At 36.0% G+C, this 22,274-nt stretch overlaps 1 protein-coding gene across 2 annotated transcripts in view; it reads left to right on the top strand.

Annotated features, from left to right (window-relative positions):
* Positions 1–20,172, top strand: part of CACUL1 (CDK2 associated cullin domain 1) — an 83,371-nt gene extending 63,199 nt beyond the window's left edge. For both annotated transcript variants that reach the window (XM_027851557.1, XM_027851558.1), the window contains exons 7-10: positions 4,499–4,637; positions 13,991–14,034; positions 14,157–14,206; positions 14,523–20,172. In XM_027851557.1, the coding sequence (XP_027707358.1) occupies positions 4,499–4,637; positions 13,991–14,034; positions 14,157–14,185 (212 nt within the window). In that variant the 3' untranslated portion in view covers positions 14,186–14,206; positions 14,523–20,172. The remainder of the gene's footprint in view (positions 1–4,498; positions 4,638–13,990; positions 14,035–14,156; positions 14,207–14,522) is intronic.
* Positions 20,173–22,274: the final 2,102 nt, after the last annotated feature.

Raw genomic sequence — 22,274 nt, forward strand, 5'->3', positions numbered from 1 at the left:
ATGTTTCAGGTTTTAACTTTTGTGTATTGATATATACTTCTTTTAAAGAATCTTTACTTCTTCTTGCCTTGCATATACATATAGCTTTATCTTACCAGACACAAATGTAAACTGCTGGTCTGGAAGTGTCACAACAGTGCTGCTGGTTTTAAATAAATATTTCCAAAGCCTGTATGCATTAATGCAATTAAGACCCACACATTCATAGGTGTATTTTTGCATGCTCTTCGAGTGTACCTGTCTTGAAATAAGAGCAGCCCAACTGTGAAGGAAACCCTAAGAGGCTTTCTTGTCCAGATAGAATTTAACAGATATTTTAAAGGAGCTTACTGTGCCCAGTACCAGTCATAAGGGGAAATGCAGAAATGGATAAAACATGGCTCCTGATGTTATAGGATTTAGTGGCAGGATGGACTAACAGGTAGAGTGCTGTCATTGTTCGGGCAGATCTGGGTATTCAGCATTTATTAGTTATCAAACCCAGTAACCCAGAATCAATCTGAAGCTCAGTTTCATCCCTGTAAAATAAGGGTATTCACAGGGCTATTTGTAAGGATTTGAAATATAGAATTGTTCACCCCCTTATTTTATACATAAAGAAATTAAGACCTAGGTAATTTTGACTTCCTGGTGTTACACAGGCTAGTGAATTACCAAAGGAATTTGAAAACCAAGTCTAGTTCTCTCTCCCCTCTACCACAAAATATAAATTCCATAGCATGGCATTCAAGCCCTAGTTTCTAGTATACCTTTCGACATTATTTCATATTATTCCCTTTCGTTCGTGCTATATTCCAGCCAAAGTGGACTCTTTGCTCTTCCTGAACTTGACATTATCTCCTGCCTCTGCATTCATATCATTCATCACCATGACTCAAGTGCTCTCTTTCCTGAGATCAGCCTCTCAGAATCCAAGACTCCTTTTAGGTGCAACCTTTTCCAAATCACCTCAGTGGTTAGTTTCTTCTCCATATTACTTTGTGTAGTATACTTTTCTGTATGTGTATTGTGTCCTCCTAATAGAATGTAAACTCCTTGAGGTCAGGGACTTTTTAGTTTTTGTTTTTGCATCCCTGGTGCTGAGCCTAGAGTGAAATCCAGCCTTAGACACTGACTAGCTGTGTGATCCCGACCAAGTTACTTAACCCGTTTGTGTCAGTTTCCTCATCTGTAAAACAAGGAAAATAATAGCACTCAGGGATTGTGAAGATCAAATGAGATGATTGCAAAGTGCTTGGCAGAGTGACTGGCACACAATAAGTGCTACGTAAATGTTAGTCATCATCGTCATCATTATTATATTATTCATGGGCACTTACTCATTGTTTATTGAATTTGAGTATAAGATATATGGATGTGAGTATGCCCTCCAAAAGGACTGTATGTAGTGTGTTTCTTGAAATTCAATCTTTTTTGGAGAGGTTACTTAGAGGCCAAGAATATTTGTAGAACAGGCTTCAAGAACTTGATAAGTGTATCACAACGGCCTAGCTTCTTCCAACTAATTCTTCCTTGAAGACAGACTCTGAAGGTTGTGGGTTTCCCTTCATTGGGAAGTTTTCAGGCAGAGGCTGAATGACTACTTATTCGGTATGAAACTAGAAGATTTTTTTTGTTACGATTTGGACTAGATATTCACAGATATATTGTCCAGCATCAATTCTGTGAGAGAAGGGAAGGCTTCTTCTTGGGAGAAGAGGAGCAGGGAAGGCTTCATGGAAGAAGCAGCATTTGAGTAAGGTCTTGAAAGATAGTAGTATTTTACCAGGAAAAATTGGGGGTTAAGGCCGTTCTTAGCCTGTGGAATGACAGGAGCAAAAGTACAAATGTAGAGGAGTACAGAAGATCCTTGGAGTCAGTGAGCAGTTAAACTAAATTATAAGATTAGTAATGGGATGTTAGCATGGGATGAGATTGAAATAAAGGTGATAATCTGGCAGATATGGGCAGTCTTGAATATCAGACTAAAGTTTTGAATCATTGTTCCATCTGAATGGAAAACATCCCAAGCAATTCCCTTAGTTTAAAAAAAAAAAACGCAGCTTTAAAAATACTTTACAGGAACAGTTTCTTAAGTTCCCAATGTGGAACATTATCTTACAGCCTGCAAACTTAGATAATGTTTCTTTGGATGAGTCTGTAAAACATTTAATAACTATTTGTAAATAAAGTGTTCCTTAATTGGTAAAATGCCATACCCATCTAATTTAGTTTTAATTACTGTATTACTGTTGAGAATTCTAAGGAAAGTTTCTGGTCTAGTCAACCAATGAAGCCTGTCAAGGTTGATGTAAAATATAATGACTGCCCCCCCCATTCCTAATTTCCTAGAAATTCCTAATGCCCATAGACTATTATTAATACCAGTGGTTCCCTAGTTGTTTAAAAAGCTTAATGTGAAGTATTACAAATTTGTGTCAGGTTTTTACTAGGTTATATACCTGAAAATTTTTGACTAGAAGCCCCTGAATAATCTATTACCTATCTTATTGAACTGAATTGGAGCTTTTTAAATTAAACAGTAGTACTGAACAGAGCTCATATGATTTCTAAGGGTTAGCCTATGAGTAATATTTTCATGTTGGATGGCAACCAGATACTTTGTGGCATTTTGGAGTTCTGTATACTGAATAGACAGCTTTATTGCATGTGGCTTTTGAATAAATAGGGCTAATCTCTTAGGGTAAAAAGAAATGTTGGTGCATGTTTCTTTAAAAGTTATTTTATCTAGGCTGGGGCACTAGTAAGAGAATTTATAATATTGTGAGAAGAACTTGATATTCAAGAATTGACCTGTTAAACATTTTTTTTTTCCCCATTTAGACAGCCTTTGCTGGTCTAGATATTTTCTGAGGGACTTATTTTTTGGCACCTTTATGTTATTAGCACTAGCCATTATGGAGGGTGTCTTGAAAATGTTTAAAAAGTTTAAAAGTAAAATACAGTTTTAAGCTTTGATAGCTTAAAATTGCACTGAAGATGTTTAAGAACTCTGTATTTCTGTTTTATTGAGGAGTTTGTATTGTACTATGTTCACTCATCTAAAAAAGATTAAGTTCCTAAAAAAGACATGATTTATGATTTTAAGAACCCCAAACCCTTACATACCCAGCATTTGACTGTTACCATTACTTACCACATTGTACCTATTTTCTTTTAGCATTTTGGGAAGGGAGGGAAGGGTCTGCACTTATGATTCAATTGGTAAAAGGAACTTAAGATGAACCAGATTCTCTATCTATACTGATTAGCAACTATTCTTAGATATATGTTGTCTTGAATTGCCTGGGGCAGTGGAGAAGTTAAGTATCACACAGTCAGTCAGAGGGAAGACTTGAACTCAGGACTTTCTGACTTCAAGCCTTATTTTCTGTCCCCTGAGTCACATTGCTTCTTTCTTTCATCTTAAACTCCCCAGAGCACCTAAAAGTTCTTTCTTTTTTAGTAGAAATGAAGATAAATTTTAACTAACAATGGCTTAAAGTAGCATTACTATGTTCTGAGATAAGGAAGATCTTTTTTTTTCTATGAAGAAGTTGTAGAGTTCTAAATACAGGGCAGTGTGATTGTGTGTGTGTATATACATATATATATGTATAAAATAATTTTCATGATGATTAGGGTAGGAAGAGAGGGGATGCAAATTTTCCTGCTATGTAGGTGAACAGAAACTCACCTTAACTCCTGTCTAGATTCACATCCTTCCAGCCGTCTCCTAGGATATCAGGGGCCTACACAACAGCATCTTGTTATTTACCTCGTGACTGTGCATACAGGCAGCTAGGGGGCACAGTGGATAGAGTGCCAGACCTGGAGTCAGGAAGACATGAGTTCACATTCAACTTCAGACACTTATTAGCTGTGTGATCCTGGGCAAGTCACTTAACTGTTTTCCTCAGTTTGCTCATCTGTAAAATGAGCTAGAGAAGGAAATGGCAAACCAGTATTGCTGCCAAAAAAACTCCAAATGGGGTCACGAAGATTTGGACACAACTGAACAGTGGCAATTGTGCATATACCACTCCTCCACCCCTTTTCTACCTCTTACTCTTAATCTGTAAGCAGTTAACGAATTGGTACTACCACTGGTAATAGAAAGGGAGCAGTAGCCTCCTTCCCTGTGTCTCCACTCAAAATCCCTCTGACTGCCTAGACCAAAAATTTCTTCCCTGGCAATCATTCCCAAAAAGTGTCCTTGTCGCTACTAAAACTCTCACAACATTTTGAGCATCTTTACCACACTCTATTTTGTTCCATGCTTATTTGTGTGTTTTATATTCACCTGTTCCTAGAGGGTAGTGACAGTATTATTCATCTTTGGCAGTGTACATGGCTGGCATACAATTGAGAGTCAAGTTTTAAAATTTAGTAGTAGATGAGATCTTTTAATGATTTTTTTCTTTTAAAGTTTACTTTGGTATAGATTTTGCTTTTTAAACAAAATAAACTCCCAAACTCCTCATTTCATTTAATTTTTCTTTTTTTTTCCTCCTTTCAGAGTGGGTTCAGATGGCACCAGCTTTATTTTCTAAGTTCATCCCAAACATACTCCCACCTGCAGTGGAATCAGAGCTTCAGCAATATGCAGCTCAAGATCAGAAACTCCAGAGAGACCTTTTACAAAATGGATTTGCAAGGTATATTGAATTATGCTTCAGTACCAACTCTCATAGGCTAGGGCTGCAGCTGAAGGAAAACCTTTTTAGTAGTTTGATCAGTGTTAACATGGGTTTCCACAAGATAGGATATTTATAGTGTTAAAATAGGGGATAGGTTCCATGGGAGGGTTATGTAAGAGATTTTATTGCATTATGTGAAGTTTGATAGCAGAGGTTCTTTATCTGGAGTCCATGAATATGCTTTTTAAATAGTGTGATGACTGTGTTTCGATGTAATTGGTTTCCTTTGTAATTCTTTAAATTTTATTTCCTGCATATAAAAAATTCTGAAAAGGGATCCATAGGCTTAACCAGCCTTCTAAAGGGGTTCGTGTCGCAACAAGATCAAGAACCCCTGTTTTAGAGGTTTCCTAGAGTAGGAATTCCTAGAAGGGAAGATACTTTTTACCCTTACAGCCTTTACACTGCCCCCACCCCCAAATTGTAAAAATTGGGTGGGGGAGATGATTACTTTTGGACCTTTGCATTTCTAAATAGACAACATTTTAATCAAATTGAGTTATGTAAAATAAAATTTTATTAGTCCTAAGCTAACAAAACATGCATAGAGCACTTTTTTTTTAAGGTATTTATATATTTTTATTTTTTTCCTGGAAAACTTTCCTTTAGAATTTTCAGAAATTTTTTATATCTAGTTGACCATATCTTATTTTTTCTTAAACATAATTTTTGAGTGATACACACCCCTTTTGCTAAAGTGCCCTACTGTACTGTATTTAAGTTGAAGTAAATGAAAATTGTCTGAATTTTGACATCCATTGAAAATTTGGAGATTCCCTAACATGTTACAAAACCAGGCTCGGCAATCCTTTAGAGGGAATGAAGATGCTTGAATACTTCTTAAGAGTAATTGTATACCAACTGTTGACAGGATATTAAACTCTGGAAAGGAACATGCCCTCTTTAGGCTCCTTTCTTCAGAGCTGGAGATGAACACGCTCTTGCGAACGAGGACTTATCAAAGGTTCTGGTGTTTACTTGAGTCTTTGGGGTAACCTTGGCTGAGATAACAGCTCTTTTTCAGTTCTACAGTTATATATGTTTTACTGTTAGTGATGAATAATAAATATGATCATATTCTCTTTATTCATATAACATTTGATATAGAGCTATTCAGACTCCTGTTTTCCTTTGTAAATGAAGATATTATTGATGGCTATACCTCCAGTTGTAGGTGCCTGGAGGAGGGGAGGCTGGCAGTGGGATGGGGGGATAGAAGGTAGAACTATACCCTCACATTGTTTATTAGCACACAGTGTTTCCTGCTGCTTCTTCACATTATCAGTCTATGTAGATTGACCTGGTAAAGCTTCACTGCTTAGCTGCAAGTGAGTTACATGGGTTACAGCAGTGTTGCCCCATCTTTGGTTCCCTCTAGTGGCCAGGATTCAAAGAGGAGTTACTGTCTCACTTTGATTCATTGTTGGATGAAACTGGCTCTATCTCATTAGATAGCAAATTATAGGTTACGGATGTTGGAGACATTTCTTAATCATTTGTTTCTGCCATCAAACTAACTGATTAAAAGCAAAGGCCAAAATAAGCATCAAATTATAAAAAAAGGATAAAGAAAAAATACTGTATGTCATCCTGTCTAAATAATTTGTTGACTCTGAAAAAATGGCAGCTAAATGAACATCATTAGCTTTTATTAGCTTTACCATCATTACTATTTCTTAGAAAAGTTTAACTTATATGAATAAGTTGTCACAACATGGAGTCTGAAGAGCCCCCAGATCACCTAAACTGGTAAACTCTTGGTCTCCTTGTCAATGGAGACAAGAAACAGCCAAGGATTTTTAATACATGATTGTTTTTAAATTTTAATGTTTTTAAATACCAGATTGTTTAATTCAACATACACTTACTTGCAAAACATAGTGATGAGTTTCTCCAGATATTCTTGTCTGTGGATGACATTGTTCAGATTGAGTCAAGTCCTAAGGCTACCTCAGTGAGGTCCACACTCTCTAAAAAGGTAATCAGCTTGGTAACGTGCACAGGAAGAAGAAAATGGATAATGGGAGAATGCTTGTTTTCCAGATTATGACATGCAATTAGATGGACAGCTCATTTTTAGCCTGTTTCTATCAGCATGTATATCTGGAATGATTTTGCATGTGAACAGTGAACTGGGCCTAAAATTAATAGGAGAGTGAGCTGGATTACTTTTGGGAAATTATTGGCACTTGGGTCCTACGCTGCTTCCTAAAACACAAACTAATCTTTTTAATATCAATATTCTCCCGGTTATGATACAAACTTGGTGTTTATTGATACAAATTGTACCTCATCTCCAAAGAATCTAAATTGAAGGTGATTTAGGGCATTGAAAAGTAGGAGCAGGTTGTGTGTAAGTAAATAGGGTAAAACATATTACCTGTAATATGCACATAGAAAGTAGTGTAAAAAATATACTAAAGGGCTTGGATGAAAATGAATTTAGCTAATCATTTAAAGAAAAACAGCTGGATAGCTTAAGTACCTATGAAAGATTAAGTCCTAAAGCAGAGGCTGGAGTACAATTGGATAGATACTCCTGTGGAGGATTTCTGGGAAGACATGGACAGGAATGATAGGATGAGAAGGCAAGCAGACATTGCCATTTGTACTGGCAGAAAGAGTGCCCACATGAAATCACAAGCTCATTAATCTGAAATTAGTGTTTTAAGATGAGGGGGAGGAAATCTAGTTTTAGCATTCAAAAATGTTTTTATTGTTTTTTTTTAACATCATATTCATTTCTATATCCCTCCCCTTCCCATCAAAGCATTTCTCCAAACAAGAATAAAAAAAAGGGGAATAAAGAAGTTCAGCAAAACCACACATCAGCTATATTGCATTTCCTGCATTGTGGCATTTGGGCTTTTTGATTTGTCACATTCTGTTGGAATACCTGTGACTCCGAAGTTGTCTCTGTATACTACTTTGAAGTCTTACAGGGGTGGAGTTGGAGTGGGGGGAGCGATAACCTGGGGTTGGGCCCAGTCAAAGGGATGCTTTTACTCAGCTATCATCATTTCTCCTCATGCTCCTCGGCAGGGTCAGTGTTTGCTTACTGTTGTGAGTTGTGGACATAAAAGATAAAGTATGAAGTGGAGCCTTGGCAGCAGTCTGGATCCCAATATATGTGGGCCTCATGCTCAAGCCTGTGAATTACTTTGTGCTTTCCTGCCAGAAGTATGATGGCAGGTGAGAGAGGTATTAATTCATAAGGATTTTACCTTGTGGGGATTCTCTCTTTGAACTGGATTTTGCTGTAATTGCTTTAGATCTGAAATCTTTTTTTTGGCGGTTTCAAAGAATTAAAGTGGTCTGGAGAAAGACCACTATCTTGCATGACCCAGAAGCATTTGGATTTATTTTTTTTAGAGATCATCTTAAAATTGTGTGCACTGTAAGTTAAGTATTCTCTTAAAAACTTTTACTTATATGGTTCTAGGTTTTCATCAGTGCTTCACCTGTGCAGAACACTCTGCTGATGTTTACCTTAAATCCCCACAATGGGGAGTCTACCCATTGTGCTTAGGGGGACTTCCTCTGGATCTCTTGACATTGCATGGATATCAGTGGAGCAGGAAGCAGTCTATCAGTTAGCCTTCATTTGTGCTGTGTAACCAACCCTCACTTCTTTTCTGGTCAATTATGTCTGGCTTCTTTTACTACATTTTCTTCCCCGCGCAGTCCCTCTTGGTACTTTGTTGCAGTCTGTGTATGCCTGTCATGTGCATTGTCATTGACCTTTGGGTGACCCTTAACTTGAATTCTTTGGAGACTGTGATATTTTATATCCCTTAGCCATATGGTATCACTGTGGATGTTAAAAAATATAGCCCTTTGTTTCAGATAGACGCTTTGGGGTGAAAGTGGAGCAGTTTTGCAATGTGGTAGGAGGGAGGGAATAAACATTGATTAAGTACCTACTATGTCCCAGGCACTTGTTAAAAGCTTTACAAATACTATCTTATTTTATCCTCACAACAACTCTGGAAGGTGGTGGGTATTGTTATCCCCATTTTATAGTTGAGGAAACTGAGGCAAACAAAGATTTAAGTAACTTGCCCAGGATCACATATCTAGTAAGTGTCTGAAGCTGGATTTCAACTCAGATCTTCCTGACTCCAGGTCCAGCACCTTATCTATTGCACCACCTGGTTGCAAAGCTGCAATACAACTCTTCTATACCTATTTAATTATGAGCTTTATAATTTTCCATCTGTAATATCTGTTTACCATTTCTTACTCTGTTTCTTATTCACTTACTGATCATAATTTTGTCCTATTCTACTCTGAGATTTTTTGAGTTTATAAAAACTCATGCTTTTACCTGCTGTATCACTTTTGACAAGGAAATGAAGTATTTACCAGTTGAGGTTTTGGTTTCCTTATTGTAACTACTGATTTAGTATTTTAATTTCTTTAGGAAATGGTGATAATCTTATATCCCATTTTTCATTTCTGTACATAAACAGCCTGTTTAGGTCAGGTCAGAATTGTCTCGGTTACGTGCCATATCTTTTTTTCCTCTTAATTTCATATTGATTTTGATGTTTTCTGTAACTAGTCAGTAGTCCGACTATAGAGAGTTAATTTCGAAATGACTTCCACATCAGTAACCAGTTACTTTCTTTCAGTTAAAATATAATTTCATTTTATTTTCTGATGTTATTTGGATGATTGCCATGTTTAGCACCATATGACTTTCTTCTGTTTTAAGTACTTTTGCCATACAGGTCTGAGTCTTGTGTGTGTGTGTGTGTGTGTGTGTGTGTGTGTGTGTGTGTGTGTGTGTGTGTGTGTGTGTTTAGGGGGAGAAAGTGGAGAAGATAGGAAGTTTATTAGACGAATGAGGTACATGCTTTGGTAACTATCCTATATGATATTCTATAAGAACCATTAGAGAGGTGTGCCAAACAAAATCCTGTGGGGGAGATCTGGAGGAACATTTCTACTGACTAGGAGCATCATGATGGTCTACTAGAGGCTGGTATGCATGGGCAGGAACTAGGGTAGATCAGCTTAGGGCACTGATTCTTTTCAGTGTCAATCAGACAATAAGCATTTGTTAAAAATATCTGCTGTTAGAGGCAGCTCTTGAGTATGTTCTGTACTCCTTTGGCCTTTCTTATTTTTTAATCTTAAACCGTGCTTTCTAGATTTTTTGTTTCCATCTCTAATAATATTAATATAATAAGGAGAGGCATATCAGCTTCTTGATAGAATTTTTTTTTTTAACCTCCATCATCTCCACAACAGGTGGTGATATGTAAGTGGCAGTTATTTTCATGGTGAATCTTTTTTGTACATCTTACCAATGTAAGATTACCTAGTATCTTGTGAATTTCATTGTTACTTTGGGGTGCATGAGTAAAACAATACAACCAACTCCTCTGTTTGCTCTTTAAGGAGAACCCATGTGCCCTAATTCCATTTAACTGAAGTTTCCTTTTGTTTCCTATTATCTTTTAAAATGGGAATACCGAGGTTTATATAATTCAGTTTATGTTTTTATGTCTACTCTTTGGTCGATAGATTAGTGGCTTATATTCAGTATACCAGTGGTTTAGTATTTATAGATGGCCTAAAACAAATTTGTTTTTTAACCTGGGCACCATCAGTTTTTTTTAACCATTTGATAACCACATTTTGATGTAATTGGTTTCTTTTATCATCTTAGGTATTTATATATTTAGAAGCACTTTTCTGAGAAGGGAATATGTAGGTTATTGCCAAAGGAGTTCAATACCCACAAAAAAGGATAAGAACCTAACTCCTCGGCTAAAAACCAACTCTTCTAACCCTCAAGCTCTGTTTCTGCCTCTAAAAGGTGACCTACATGGGACTGAGAATCACTTTTACAATTTTAAACATTTTTTGGTTTTTTTATTTGAACTGTGATGAAGGTAGTGTTAAGATTGTAGCTATACAATTCAGCAAATACTCATTAAATACCTTTGAGTACTGTGCTGTCTGATGGGGAAGTGAAGACAAGAATGACACGGTCTCTGTCTTCAAGGTGCTTTCATTTTATTGCTTCTCTGAAGAATGAATATGCTTTGTGCCAGAACAATTTATTAGGATGAGTGAATATGCAGAACCATTTCTCTAGTCCTTAGGACAAGACATTTTAAGGTTTGGGATTTGAAGTCATTAGGCATGGTATGAATTCTTCATTAAATCTTTTCATGTATAAATTCTGAGTACATACAATACTAACTTAAATATATAACTGAATTATACAATTAAGACAAAATCCCTTACGTCCATAAAAATGATTAAAAATTTTATTTTATATGGAAAAACTTCATTTTCTTTGCTCAGCCTCTGGCTGAAATTTAAGTACCAGGCAATATTTCAGAACATAATAAGATTAAAATAGATTTTATTATAATCAAGTTAATTGTGCTTTTTATATAATTAAATTTACGGTTATACGTTTAGTGTGAGGATTAAACTCTCCTCTTAAATTATAATGATAGTACTTTGTGTAGAACAGGCAATATAAGCTCATGTCATCATATACAACTATTCCAGTCCAACTTTTTATCCTCCCACTGAATAGTATTCAGAGGGGATTTGCAGAAACCATACTTAGGCTAATGCAAAAGCCACCCTTTTGCTCTTAAGAGCTTGTTGATGGGTCTTATAAATTATGCTCTGTAAAACTCAGTGCCTTCTTTGATCATTATTTGGCCAGAGCAGTTTTTGAAGAAATTGTATCCACTGATGCGAGAAGAATCAAGAATATAGTACAGTTATCTAATAATAATTCTGTTACTGGCTATTCTGATACGAGCAGTCATTTTATGATTTATGCTCAGCCAACCACAAGATTATACTGCACAGCTTTGCAAACCACTTTTTCATTTAAGATTATATTGCCATCACATTATTTTGGAGTCTAGCACTATGTCCAAGATTTAATAGAGTGTGCCACAGAAGTCTTTGCAGTGTTTTGTCCTAATATATAAATCTTGTTGTATTCATACTATGTTATTAGTTGGTAGTGAGCACATTCACATTTGGGCTGGGTGTTTTCGTGAATTGGAAAAGATGTTTGTGAGTGTAAAGAATTCTACAGAGTGTCTTGTTTTAAAACACAATTGATATTGTGAGCTGCAGTCAACTTTTCCTATTCTTTAATTTTTTTGTTCTTTACTGGAGTCAACTTTTTTCTGTTCTTTAATTGAATTGACTTTGTAGGTTCTGGTTTGTCGTCTGAAATCAAATAATGGAAAGTAAGCTTAACTTTGAGCTTTTAAAGTGTGTGCTCAGCTTGAAAAGGTATTGAACCATCCCTAATTTACACCTTCATTTGGGGTCCTTGGCGGTAACTACCAACTACTTTTAATAGTAAAAGAAAACTTCCTAATAGTACAATGAACAATTTCTTTTACAAAAGAAAATCGAAGCCCTTAAATGTGTTGGTCTGTTTTCCTCTACGTAGTTGAACCTGAAAACTTTTACTGTATCCGTGTGGTAATAGAGATTACAGCTCTAGAGTACCTCACAGTTTGTCATTAGTATGGGTTAGATGGCCTGTCATTGGCTGTATATTGATTTCATGGGTAGATAGGTTCAAGGGATTGTATTTTTATTCTTAGATTTCTCCTGTGTTTGTAGTCTTTCTACATTGTGTGCATTTGTAGTTTTCCATGGTATCTGTTTTATGTTTTTAATTGTGTCTGTTGAGGTGAAGTAATGAATATTTTTCATGACAGTTTATATCATGAATGGAGGGTCCTTGAACCTCCTTTTTTCAGAATTATTCCCATAAAGAACATTATGATGAATGGAATTTCATTTGGCATTTAGTTAAGTACTGCTGAAAACAGAGTTGTACAAGCTTATTTATAAATATTATTTGCTAATGGAATCTTTTTTCCTGAATTGATAACATCTGGATCCAAATTATCCATTGAGTTGAGTTTCAAAAAGAATGTATTTTTCTTAGAATTTTAGGCCCAGAAAAGAGAATTAGATGTCTATTTTACTTAGTTAACTTAGTATTTTTTAGATCAGAAAAATATATAAATTTGGAGAGAGATTTCAAAACTAGGAAATTTATTGTGCTTTAATAACTCATAAGTAATGACTACATGAAATATTACTTAAGTGATCTTAAGCATGAAAATGATTTCATATATTAACTAAAATGCCTGGATGAAGGCAGAGAATGGATTATAGGTGATGCATGGACTTAGTCCTAGTTTTTGCCACTAATATGCTCTGGATTTGCCAATTTTAGCTTCCATATTTTCTCATCTATAAAGTAAAGAGTAAAGAAATCTTTGTCCCCATCTCTCCTGCATATGTTTTAAGGTAAATTAGATAATATCTATAATCCCTTTCCTTTTCTTGGAAGAAAGACATTATGGTACATTAGGGTGATGTTTATGAACTTTTTAGGCATTTTGTTTAGCTTCATTATACTCTCTCAGGTAAAACCCTTCAAATGTTCATTTGGCATTTGGGGAGTCTGAGGATTTGCCTAAATCTATACATCAGTAGCATTGCTAGCAACCCAGTTACTTCTTGTAATCTTCAAACTATATGACAGGGTTTTTGGAGGAGATGAGCAGGGACCAAAAGGAGAACAGAATTGTCCCATCTCTGCCTGTTTCATAAATTCATGGTGGCAAAAAAAAAATAGACTTTTCATGTCTGTTAGAATTGATGCTTATTGAAATTCAGAACATGGAAACACTGCATTATTAGACTCATACATTTCTTATCCCATGCAGGTCTTTCAAATATTGTGCAAAAACACATTCGAAAACAGAATATAGATTGTCATAGTCACTGTCCTTCCATTAGATGTAAATATTTGAGAGCTGAATCTATTTTAAAATGCATATGATCCAAGTTTCAGAGTTTGCAGCAGTGTTGCTTTTTATTATCATGACTTAAATCTGTTGCTTGGATTAGAATTAGTTAGTCAACATGTAATGGCTGCTGTGTGCTGAGAGAAATGGTCTCTGTCCTCAAGGAGCTTTCCTTCTCTTGGGAGATATCATGTACACATATATGCAGGGTCACTGGGGAGCAGAATCACTGGAAGGTGGGAGGATCAGCAGCGGCCTCATGTTGTTGATGACAGTTGAGTTGTGTTTTAAAGAAAAGTAGATATTGTAATGGATGGTGGTACATTCTAGGAATGGGGGACAGCCTGTGCAGAGGAGTAATTAAGACTGGATCTGCCATATATATATGCACATACACATATCTGTATCATAATTAAGGACATGGTTTCCCTTGTATCTCTACCAATAAGTCAGTCTTGTTTACCCTTCTTGCTTTTGTTTTCCTAGAGGTGATCAGTCACGTAAGAGAGCTGGAGAAGAATTAGCTTATAGTAAGTAATAATGTTTTTGTTCTTAAATCTAAAGAATCAAATAGTTTTGTGACCTTGTACAAATAGTATTGATAACTATGTGATGAAGTGTTTTAACATTGGTACATTTCTTGGTGAAACAGGTGTCCACATAAGGACCAACTTTTCATGAAATTCAGACTGACTCCTGCAGGTAGTTTCAGTAGGGAAATCAAGTTGTTGGTGGTGGGCATTGGTGGGGTGATTGTGAAGAAGCTGGCACTGTGCAGTTTCTCACCAGAATAAAGGGTGACCCAGTTTCACATGCTAGTGATCTAGCACTTTTCATGACCCTTATATATTCAGTGCCCTTTAATCCTACCCAGAATATTTTTGTAAAAGCCTTCCTTTGCAACAACGGGATTTGGGGAGGAGGTTGTGTGGGCTAGGGAAATAGCAACAGCCCCCTAGAGTACTATCGAATGGTGTTTTGTGTACACAATTGTTTACTATTCAGATGTTTTTTTCAGATGGCTCATCAGCATGTGCCAGTTCCAGAGGGTACAGATAGTGAATGTGTCCTGAATGTGCTTTCATTCCTAAAAGGAGACCCTGGAGGAGCTGGAATTGTATCCAGAGCACCAGCTTGGGCCCTGCTAAGACTCAGGAGCTCTGTCGCCAAGGTAGACTTGGAAGAGGAGGTTGGACTTCATGCTTGGTTTTCTAATTTTTCTTAAAATGTCAGTTGCTGCTAGACCTGGGGATAATTTTGAGAGGTGACAATCTTTCAACAAATTTTATTCACACCTTCTCTGAGGAACAGGTATCTTGAGAAGCATTACTCAGTGAAAATTGGCAGCCCAAATCAGCAGCTTCCTGCAAAAGACCAGAAGAATCCTTTTTTGCACTTATTTTTTGTTCATTTGTGGACTGTTAAGTGTGTTGGTATATATCAGTTTCATATGTCAAGATATCTTTTACTTAAAAATCATTACAATACAGTATTTTTTTGTCCATAACCAAAACAAAATCCCCTGTTTAAAGAGTTGGTCCTTTGTTTAGCATTAGAAAGTGTGTTAAAAGAGATTGCTAACTCTGTTTTGTCATAAATATTCTGAATTCTTATTGGTTCTCTTTTTTCCACTGTGTGCCTTGAGCTTTGTGCACTTTGCAACAACTGATTGCAAATTCAGAGATGCTTCCTGAAGATGCTTGTGGTGTCATATACAAACCCAGGAAGGCGCTAACTGCTGCTCAGCTGGCAGGGTGCTCATTGAGGGGGGAAATTGTTAATCTGTAGCAGATTGGTCAGATATTCCATCTGCTTTAATATGTGTGTGTTCATATTAGTGTTGGGGACCAACTCTTGGAGAAATTTCCATTCCCTTTATCACTTAACCATGAATATGTTAGCTGCTGCTGTGATGGCAGTAAGTAAGTGAATCTCAGAACACACACCACTTTTGTGTTTCTAGGGTTGTCAGAACAACTATCACCTTTTAAAGTTCTGAATTAGATTTTGAATCCAGATAAAATCAGTGGTGTAGGGTTCCTGATACATTTCTTTTTAAATGGGTGAGAAATGTACTTGACAAAACAAAGCAGTTTGACTCTAGCTTTTGGTAGCCATATCATCCTGATAGAGCTCATTGGCATGGCGGAGGTGGGGTTAGACCTACTTTGCTGTCACAAGGACCTTTCCCAGCAGAGGCAAAGGAGTATTTTTTCTTCTACATCCACAGTACTCTCTCTTGGCCAAATTCTTTTAAGTTTATCCCAGTTTAAAAGGAGGAGAAAATTGCAAGATGTGGCAGGAAAAAAATTTCTCTTCTTTCCTTAAGTCCAAATAGACTGTATTGTTTTGTGTTACAGACTTCAGTTTTATGTGGCTGTGTCAGCATAACTTTTACCTCCTCAAAAATTGTAGAGGTGGCAAAGAGGCCTTTAGGGGGACCCTTTGGATTGGTCCACTCACTCCTGTTTTGAAGCCTTATCTCATGTAGCCTCCATAAATTCCAACTGGCTCTGTTTGGGAGGGAGTTAGGCAATAAGACATAGGGTTGAAAAGAAAGATCCAGGGGAGCAATTCATCCTTTCAAAAGTAGCCTCCACTTTGGGAAAACTTGTTCCACTAGGAAAGCAAGAATTGAAGATGTTATTGAGTTTTCCAGTTAGTTAGGATCAGTGATTAAGGAGAACCTTCCAGTCTTATGGAGCACTTTGAGCAGGGTCCATTTAACCATCCAAGGATCTATAGGCTGTGGTAATAGATGTTGAATTATTGTAAAATATATATATGTATATATATATATGTACATGTACAGGAACAAAATGTGACCTGAGAAATTGATTCGCTACATCAGTAACATTCTAATTTAGAGTGTTGAAGAATTCTTTCATCATGAAGTTAGAATTTTACTTTGTTTAATAAAAAGTTTGATATTGAGCTTGTAAATAGTACACAGAACTGAAGTCTCACGTCTGAGAAGGTGGTTATAACAAATTTTCATTCGGAAGTAAACTTCATTGTCCTACAAGAGGGAAAAACTGAACATTCCTCTTAATGTAGATGAATGCATAAGCACCCTAGCAGTAGTGAAAACCTTTTTCCACAATGTAGCGTTCTTGCTTGTCCAGCAGTATGTATGAATTTCCTTTGTAAGAAAAAAAAATACTGTATTATGTTGTGAATTGGCATTAAAATTTGTGTATGTTTTTGCATTATTAATTTAATGCAGAGGTATTTTTATACTGTCTTCTATGGTTTTATTATTGTGTGTGTTTTAACGTAATAGATAATAGCCTACATTTAGTTTTCTAAGTTTTACACTGTGATTAAAGGCATCTCCTTTCTGGGAGCTGGTACTGTAAAGCCACGAGGGTAAGGTAAGACAGAATTGGTCATTCTTCTGACGACATAACTGGTTTTGCTTTGTATATTGTTCCCAAGCTCCACTCCACCCCTGAAACGAACTCATCAATAACAGAAATACAAACTATACTTTGGAACATATTTCTGTATTAATATTAAATGTTTTTTTTAATTTGTTGAGTGAAACAATGTGATATTTAAATTTTAAGATTATGTACTGAATTCTTATTTGTAATTTGCTGGCTTGAGATATGCTAAGTAACAGCAAAGTTTGCCATGAGACTTAAGTAAATAATTGGGATGGCGGAGGGGAGGCAAACAGATTTGGGATTTCTTTGATGCTATAGAACTGTAGGTGAGTAAATGCCTCTCTGCCAGTGCAGGTTGGCTTCTTCTCTGCCTCAGTGGCCTAGAGCAGTGGTGTCAAACTCAAATGGAAATGAGCCACTAGATCTTATCTTCAGATCCCTGTGGGCCTCATATTAACTCAGAAAACCACATATTAACATTCTGTTCTATTGTAGTTCTATTTATTTTGCTAAGTATTTCCCAATTACATTTTAATCTGGTTTGGGCTGCACAGTGGTCCTCATGTTTGATACCAAGAAGTTAAAGAACTTGTCTTATATCTCATAGCTAGTCTATATCAGAGGTGTTACTCCAACCCAGGTCTTCATCACTCTGAGGCTGACTATTCCCTACAACATGCTGACTTTGTAGAAAATACTCACCATGAAAATGCTTTCTTGAAATACTTTTTGCTTATGTTTTTTATCAGTACCACATTATTGCACATGTCTGATAATCCTCCCTAATTTTTGTGCCCTGGATGAAAAATAATTGAAGGCAGAAGGCCTCAAAAAACCTTCAAACAGTGATGTAACAGTTGGATCAAATTAATGAATTTTTTTTCATAAAGATTACTTGTTTTAAAGATTTGCCTTCAGTTTTAAAGATTTGAATTTAGTACTAGCCTCATCTTGCTATCTTTCTGTCTCACCACTTTACCCTTACCCAGAAGGAATTGTTTCCTATTTTTCTTGTAGGAGTAAAAAACAAAAATCTTGTCAGGAAACCTGAACTTTAGCATAAGCTTCAACCAAAAAATGTTTTAAAATATTTATCTGGTGCATACTTAATTTTCTGTCAGTAAGTTTTACACAATTGCTATTCTTTCTATCATAACATATTTTGGGAAGGTATGTTAAGATCAGTTGAGAAAGGCGGTTTCTTCTCCCTTTGAAGGAGAGTAGAGAGTTTATCCCTTTAGTCCTAGAACCTGATTGAATCATGGTGCTAAGATCTAAGGAGGTTTGTTTAAAAAATATTTATGTGATACAGGCTCCTCTGTAACAATACTTTGTGAACATATGACCTTAGTAGTACAAATATATAAAATTTCCCTATTTTATCCCACGTATGAGTCTCTTCTGTTGTAGTTTTGTATGTATTTGTTATCCCTCAATAATACTTTGCACTCGGATCAAGTAGCAGGCTCTTGTACTGACTGAAAAAGGAACAAATCTTTCCCTCCTTTTTCACATGAGTCCACTGACTTCCTTGTGAGAGGAGCAGCTGTGATTGAAGAAACCCACTCAGCTTCTGCTTCTCTAAACTGAACAGTAGCTTTGCCTGTAGATCTCTTACTCTTCTGTTTCATTTTCTATTCCCATATCATATGTTCCACAAAAAAACAAGACTGTATTATTGTTATTAAGATTGGCAGTATGTCCTCCTTTTGTTTACTCTGCTGCAGAGAAATTAATTATTTTAGTGATTATTGTGGGAGAGGCATTGCCCTGAGGGCATTGCCCTAAAATTAAAATATTTTGTCTAAGTGCAGTTGCTATTAATAATTCTAAATGTTGGGTTATGAGTACAAACTAATCCAAGCTATTAAAAGCCTTACCATTAAAATGAAAAAACACAAAATCCACATGGAACATTTAGGACTGATTTTTATGGTCTCCTTTTTGAGCCTTTTGCTTGGTCTTTAACAAAGGATAATGAGACCCAGTCTTTCAATAGCAAGTTTGAACATAAGTATATTATGTATGGCTAGTGCCTATAAGAAAACACAAGACTTTTTAGTGTTAAATTAGCAATTTTTAATAAGATTTCATGTAATTGTAGGAAGAATTAGAGGATACAAGAGCTCATGGGAAAACAGCCTTCTTTAAATCTTCATTGTTCTGGCCACACCTTCTAGCTGTTACATATATAAAAGGACTACCCTCTCTACTTCTCTTTTCTCCCCCCTGCCCCCCCAATATAAAATATTTAAAACACACCAGAATCCTTTTTTATATACTGAGTTGATTGAAAAATGACTATCAACTTCTGTCTTGTGTTTACAGAGTTTTCTGAAGATAAAATTAATTATTTCAGTGGTTCTCAATTAAAAGGCATAGGACTAAGTGTCCTCCCTTCCTCCCCCAAGAAAAGATTTGCTGGATGATATTGTGGGTGCCTAATCCACAGTTAGTCTTCATATCTGTTCTTGGAGGACAGTAAATATATTTAACAAATCTCTTTATTTTTATTGGATGGCTGTAAGAGGATTATTAAAGAAAATGCCACATCAAGAGTACATATTTTTATGCAACACTCTTTCTCTTTTCATATGTATATATTGCACACATGCTGATTTGAAATTATTTAAATCTCTTTTGCTCAGACTTTTGTTTTTAAAAAACAAATACAAAAAGCAATTATAATGACTTACGATTCTGAGAAACAATATAGATCTGAGATTAATAATTTAAAAAAAACTTAAATTACTTTTCATTCATTACTTTAATGTGATGAATATGTAGCTAATGCAGTAAGCCTCTAGACATTCTTCCATAAGTATGTGCTGAGTTCAAAACAGGTAGTGATTTAGTAGCATTTACTGTTTGGCCAATTAGCCAACATTACAACCATGATATTTTGAAGAAATTATTAGAAATGTGGTTGCAAAGAACTGTGGTTGAGAAGCAGAAGTTCACTAGCACGATACCCCCTGCACCAGCCAGGTCCAGGCAAGAGGCTTCTATTACCTGCCTGCTGAATCATAATAATAGCATTAGAGGATCTTGTACATAGTTCTTTTTTTTTTTTAAATGTTAGCATACCTGATACTTCATTTTCCCTGACATTCAGAAGAGACCCTGTTATATTCCCTCAAGTTTGCCCTAAAACTTATGCCAAAATCTTTGCTGTGGTGTTTTACTTTACGGTAGGTCATTACTTGTCTTTTCTGTATTAGGAAATAATACTTTTCTTTCATGAATGTTATTATTGATGAAATAAAGCTTGTAATGCTGTTTTGAGTCTTGCTGTGTTGATATGACAAGTATAATATGGTTCCTATATTATGGTTACACTATAGATCTGGTCATATCTTCTGAAATACAGCTGTTACTTGGTAAACACTAACACACAAACTGGTTAGCCTATAATGTAAGGTATTGTTATTCTTGCGCCCTAATACTAGAGTTATAAATTCTGCTTCTTTTCTACTTCATCTTCTTTTTTTTTTTCTTTTGCTTAATTTTGGTTTTTTTCACCTTAATCTTACTGAAAAGTGTGGAAATGTTTTTACTTTGGTTACCTTATTCTTTAGATGTTGTTCCCTTTGAAATTAAATTAAAATTATATCTGCTATTTTTTTAAACCTTTGCTATGAATGTTTACTTTATTGCATGTAATTGTCTTTTTTGAAATACCATTCCTGAGTACTTTTTCAGAATACTAATTCCCAAAAGCTCTTCTCTTATCACCTGAGTTACTGCCTCTTCAGTTTTCGTCATATCTAGTCTTCTAGTATATGCAGTATATGTATCTATAGTATACACATTATGTGTGATTATTTTTTATTTGGTCTAACTTTGTTCAGCCTCTCTGCCCTTTCTTGTTCAAGTGTTATTCTTTTCTCTTATGTCTCTTTATGTGAATTTTTTAGGAAGTTGCCCTCCTCACTTAACATTTCTATTGAGCACACATCATGTTTCTGTTAGGTTCAATTTTGCCTCTTTTTAGGTCAAAAAGTGTTGTTTACTCTCTGCCAGCCTATTTCCTAATATGCCAAGGCTTTTTGAATTTTGTACTGATCTCTTGCTTGTGAGGCAATTGGGGTTAAGTGACTTGCCCAGGGTCACACAGCTAGTAAGTATCAAGTGTCTGAGGCCGGATTTGAACTCAGGTCCTCCTGACTCCAAGGATAGAGCTTTATCCACTGTACCACCTGGCTGCCCCGAAATTTTGTACTAATCTTTATTCCATTTATATGTCCTTCTAAACCTGAACTGAGTTTCAGCATTTTTTTTTTCATCTGAACTCTGTATAATCGAGCACATTTGGCCTCTTTCTCAGTTGCACTCAAATGTTGATGTTTGCTTTTTAGCGGCATGGCATTGCCACATTTGCAGTTACTAAGCACTATTCTGTGTAGGCAGCCACTCACCGTGATCGTTGAGAGGTTCCAAGAAGAACCTAGTTCCTCATATCTTCTGTTAGACTAATAAGCTGACATAAAAAGGTTGTTTGATTTCACATTAATCCATTTTTACTTTCTCTGGGTGGTGTTTATAAAACAGCTTTGTTTAGAAAGCTCATATACTCTGGCAGAGTAGATGCTTATTTCCCTTTCTTCAGGGTTGTCTACTAGCGTCTTCTGTTGTTAAAAATGTCCCCTTCCTCCTTCCCTTCAGCCTGTTAATTCCAGTTAAAATTATATTTCAAAGCTTATGCATACTTTTTTTCTGGGGAAATTGGAAAGGTGTAGGGAATGCTAGTAACTGGCAAAGGACAACTTTATTCCCCCTTATCCTTCCTTAATTTGGCTAGGAATATAGCCTTCCATCAACCAGCATTACCATCTTTTTCTAACTTCTTTTCAGTCCTCCCTGGGAAATGGAACTATCAATATCTTTGGAAACCATTCTATACACTGATGGTCTTTTAAAGTCCTTTAAGTGCTGCATGGGAGGAAATGCTAATCTAATGTTGGTGTCCTTTGAGAGAGACCTAGTTATGTTATATATGTGTCTGTTATCTTATTCTTTTGTTGGATGTGTGTTGGTGAGGTCAATGTGTCACATGCCTTCCTTATATGCAGCTTGATGATGGAATCATCCAATAACAGTTAAAATGCCCTATCTATACTCATTGCTTTAGGTGAGGAATTAAGACTTTTCAAAACCAGACAACCATGGTGTCCATTTGACGGGGTGGGCGGGGAGGGTGGTATAATTTAAACATAGAGCATTTTTTTGGTCATTTTTTTTACTAATTTATTTTTAGTTTTCAACATTTGCTTCCATAAGTTTTTGAGTTTTAAATTTTCTACCCTACCCTCTCTGCCTGCCTCACCAAGATGGCGTTCAATCTGATAAAAGCTCTACATATACATTCCTATTAAACATAA

Source organism: Vombatus ursinus, unplaced genomic scaffold (genome assembly GCF_900497805.2).
Source record: "Vombatus ursinus unplaced genomic scaffold, bare-nosed wombat genome assembly UNPS02009205.1, whole genome shotgun sequence".
Lineage (NCBI taxonomy): Eukaryota > Metazoa > Chordata > Mammalia > Diprotodontia > Vombatidae > Vombatus > Vombatus ursinus.